The sequence below is a fragment of the Hermetia illucens genome, chromosome 2 (genome assembly GCF_905115235.1).
Source record: "Hermetia illucens chromosome 2, iHerIll2.2.curated.20191125, whole genome shotgun sequence".
Lineage (NCBI taxonomy): Eukaryota > Metazoa > Arthropoda > Insecta > Diptera > Stratiomyidae > Hermetia > Hermetia illucens.
Window position 1 is genome coordinate 148593338 of NC_051850.1, and position 4461 is coordinate 148597798.

The 4461-nt window shown below is 42.1% G+C and overlaps 1 protein-coding gene across 2 annotated transcripts; it reads left to right on the forward strand.

The window, feature by feature from the left end:
* Window positions 1–382: 382 nt before the first annotated feature.
* On the forward strand, window positions 383–2660 carry LOC119649568 (trafficking protein particle complex subunit 3-like). Of its 2 annotated transcripts, XM_038051770.1 has the most exons (3): window positions 422–612; window positions 2034–2444; window positions 2506–2660. In XM_038051770.1, exons 1-3 carry the CDS (start codon window positions 574–576, stop codon window positions 2590–2592), a joined length of 537 nt encoding a protein of 178 aa, XP_037907698.1. In that variant the 5' UTR covers window positions 422–573; the 3' UTR covers window positions 2593–2660. The 2 variants fall into 2 exon arrangements, with proteins under 2 accessions (XP_037907696.1, XP_037907698.1); XM_038051768.1 differs by lacking the exons at window positions 2034–2444; window positions 2506–2660 and adding an exon at window positions 790–1944 and having other exon boundaries at window positions 383–612.
* Window positions 2661–4461: the final 1801 nt, after the last annotated feature.

Genomic DNA, 4461 nt, shown 5'->3' on the forward strand with positions numbered 1-4461 from the left:
AGCAGTTATTATAAGGATATTTATTGATTCACTTGGATACGAATATATTATATGTTTTAAAATCGTAAATAATATATTGTATCAAAGTAAATCCATTCTTCTCATGGGAACTGTCACTTGTAGAATCCAACGCCCTTTACATTCCTCCACGCAGATAACGTTTTCTTAGCGTCTCACAACAATGTTGATCTCGTGCAACTCTTCTATAGGTGGAACGATAGTCTCATACAAAAGAATCTGCAGGTGATTTTGGCCAAACATGGTTGGGCAGTACGCGTTGTAGTTACTGTTATTAGTTTTTTAATAATCTTGGTTCTTAAAACGAGAATAAATTATGGATCCTTATCAGGAAAAACCTGTACTACCGGTGATTACACTTTCCACAATCAGATGTCGCCACAATCGCTTACAAGGAAATGTGACATCCAACCAGTCCAATAACCAGCCAATCGCGGACATCTTGCATAAATGTCAGCATCGGGATTGGTCAGATAAGTTTGCTATTCTGATTCAGGTGAAATACTATTGTTTACGTTTAGTTCTACAGCAATTTCCTGCTAAAGTTAAATAGAAATGTCGCGACAGACTACCCGCTTTGATGCTAAAAAAGTGGTAAGTTAGAGGAAATCGACGGGTGCAAAGTATTGATCGTAAAGTTTCAGAATAGAAGTACAACCAAAATGTTTCTATTTGCCGAGCGCACAGCTCGGGCTCTGTATATTTCATTTACTAGAAACATTGTTTACGTTTTTATCGGTCGCCTTCAATCGAAATCATTCGATTTTCTAGACAAACGACGAAAGGAAACGAGTATAAAGACAAACTGAACGCCTACCAAATATTTTGTGTGTTCACAATCGCAGACCGCGCGTGCCGATACAGGTACTGTCGGCGATTGTTGGGCAAGGAAAAAAGAGCGGTGCAGAATTGTATATAGCATAAATTCCTGCTGCTTGACGTGGAGGGACAAAAATATTGTGGAAAATTAGGATGGATGGTACGACGGATCAAGCGCATGTAGCCCAGGTAGCCGCGGGGCAGGGTCAGATTCAAGTCGTCCCTGTCCTGCAGAACAGCAACGGTCAGCTCATACTCGGCCAGCAGCCTCAACAGCAAGCCGTGCTCCCGCTCCAGACTTCGTCTCTGATGCTACAACCAACAGCAGCAGCCACACAGCCTGTACAACTAGTCCAACTTGCCGATGGCCAAACGTTCATCTACCAACCGATGGCAATGGCTGATCAGCTCACCAGTCAAACCCCGCAGATAATAAACATAAATGGGCAACTGCTGCAGATCAACGCGCAAGCCAACCAAGCGTTATCAGCTTCGGCACAACCCCAAATAATAGTCGTCCCACAAGCTCAACAGACTGCGACTGCCCCCAGCATAACTACAAGCACACCGACGGCGGCTCCAGTCGTAACCGAAAGTGATAATACAGCCAACTTGCAAGGGACAGTACCTGCCGGATCGGTTTCCCCGCAAGCTGAGCCCGAGGAAGAACCTTTGTATGTGAACGCGAAACAGTACAAAAGGATCCTGATACGGAGGCAGGCCCGTGCGAAACTGGAAAGTCGAATACCCAAGGAACGCTCGAAATACCTGCATGAGTCAAGGCACCGGCACGCAATGAACCGAGTACGAGGGGAAGGTGGACGCTTTCATTCTGCACCGACTACTAGCAAATCAGACAAACAAAAACAGCACGGCGGCCACCATTCGAGCTCGCAGACACAAACCCGGCAAATTATTCCACCCAAACCGATCGCCCCACATCAAGGGCCAAGCATCACGATAACGGCTATCAAATAGCGTACCAGGGCCCTTTGTCTATATATTTTAAATTTTGTAGCTGCTAAGTTTTATCGATATTTTGTAATGTTTTCTCATTGTACATGCGTAAGAGACCTAGATTAAACGATAGACGTTGAGAAGATCTAATTCACATCTGTTTTCACTCCTAAGCTTATTGTATCACATTCAGAAAACAAGGAAACCAAATATCCTCTGTCTTCTCGGACATTTTACAGAACTCAGAGCTGCTCACGCTCACTTACGGCTCGTTCGTAACGCAAATGCTGCGTGACTATGAAAATGTCGACGACGTCAACAAGCAATTGGAACGCATTGGCTATAACATGGGAATGCGACTGATTGAAGACTTCCTCGCCAGGACGTCAGCGACGCGGTGCCTTGAAATGCGCGAGACGGCCGATAAGATTCAGAATGCCTTTCGAATGTACTTGAACGTGCAGCCAACCATTGCTAATTGGTCGGCAGCCGGTGATGAGTTCTCGCTGATATTCGACAATAACCCGCTCACGGATTTCGTCGAGTTGCCGCAAGATTTGACAAATTTGCGGTATAGCGCGATTTTGTGTGGGTGCATTAGAGGCGCGCTGGAAATGGTCCAGTTGGAAGTCCAATGCTGGTTCGTTCAGGTACAAGTGACGATTTCAATTTATCCAACATTCCTTTACTGTGAACGCTTTTCTTTCCCAGGATCAGTTGAAGGGCGATAATAACACGGAGATCAGAGTGAAGTTCATACGACGACTGGAGGATGCGATACCCGCTGGCGAGGATTAGTTGATTTTTATATTTATTCGTGCATTACATAAAGTATAAAGAATAAAATCATTCCCTAAATTAGAACATATTGTGCTCTATCATTTTAGCTTCATTAAGCATGGGAACACCAAAATGGAAATCACTAAGATGGGACAACTCTAAATATAACACTTAGGATCTTGGCTTTGACCCCTTGGGATGAAAATTGATGAACTCATTAAATGGTTTAGGCACTCAGTCAATGGGAATGAACAAAATTTTTAGCTGCCCAAACTTTCCAGAAAAAATAGATGAAAATCAAGGACTTCATATAGTAAATCGACGGCCTAAATTCTGGGCCACATAAAACAGTCGAAATGAAATTCAATCTGATTGTAATTACGCGGTATTTCTAGCGATTAATTATTTGAAATAATAAAAACTTGTTTTTCCTGTTCGCTAGTGTTGATTTTTATTTGCAAATAGTTGTTAGCACTGATGAAGGGAACAAGTGGTTCCCGAAATATCGGTATTTGCAAATAAAAATCAACACTAGCGAATAGGAAAAACAAGTTTTATTATTTCAAATGAAATTCAATGGTAAATGATTAACGTCCAAAGACTCAAAATCGGAGAATTGAGTCTCTTCCTCTAGCCTCAGCGCGCTCGTCGTGAGTGCATTGGCGAATTGTATACGAATACCACTTGCGAAAAAAACATGTACTCTAAATTCAAGGAGCGATTACGCTATTTTACTGGATTGATATTGCATTTCTCCATTGTGTAGTTCGTTCCCTAATTTATCCATTCAGGCAATTTCATAATTTGTTTCGGAAATTTGGACGTGTAACGGGTCTTCGAAAAGTCGTTCTACCTTTACTCTCAGTGACGGTCTGATTCCATGTTTGCAGGGTCGTAGGGAGGAAAAACAGAGTCCAGGGTAAAAATACTTCAGGCCACTAGAAATTGCATAACTAGTCTAATGTTGTTAAAATCTTTCTATTCACGGCCCTTGAGAATACCTTCCTGCTTCCCCGTCGCCGTGAACTGAATGGTCAAAAAATATCTAGGCGTTATAAGAATTAGGTAGGGGAAACATGGCGGGCTATTAGTTTTGCAAGCGATTAACAAAATAAGACATCTGCCATGAAAGAAACCTCTGACTCAGCTAAAAATACGAGAGGCCAGACAAAAAAATAGGGTAAAGAATTTGCACATATTCTCATGGAACATTCGCTACACTGTACAAAGTGAAAGCTTCTCAATAGCTATTCAACACCCTGCCCTAAGGTTGGGCTGATATAACTGCGTTACAAGAAATATACTGAACAGGATTATGTTCCTTACAGAAGAGTGACTACACCATATATTTGAGCTGCCACCATATGCTTTGAGTAGCCTGCCTAGTCAGCCAAAATCTGAAACTTGCTACTATAGGTTTTAAAAATATAAGCGAAAACTGTAAACTTTGTACCTACGAGACAAATTTCGAAACCTTTGCTTTATAAACGTGCAGGCTCTTATAGCGAAGAAAAACTATAGAAGTATAACTGACACAAGGAAGTTGAATGAATCTTCGAAGCATGCCCCAAGTGTGCCATCAAAGTAATGAGTGAGCCGGTATTCAAGGACCCATGGTTTGCATCACTGTATCAATGAGAACGGATTGGAGTGCGCAGAAGGAAATCAAATAAACGTGAGTCTCTCCAAATGGGACCACTTTCAGTTAAATTGATCACGTGCTTTGAACATGTCACCTCTCGCTTTGAACAATGTCATAACATATGGGAAGGTCAATATAGGTGCTGTGTGTGCTCCAGAATCGGGTAACGAAACCACCTTTGACAATTAAATCAGAGGAAACACGATATAGTTCAGTCATTAAAGCTTTCAGCCTCCGAATTCTTT

Bases quoted from the DNA above. Each gene is read 5' to 3' on its own strand.
- LOC119649568 (XM_038051768.1), top strand. From the start codon at position 991: ATGGATGGTACGACGGATCAAGCGCATGTAGCCCAGGTAGCCGCGGGG.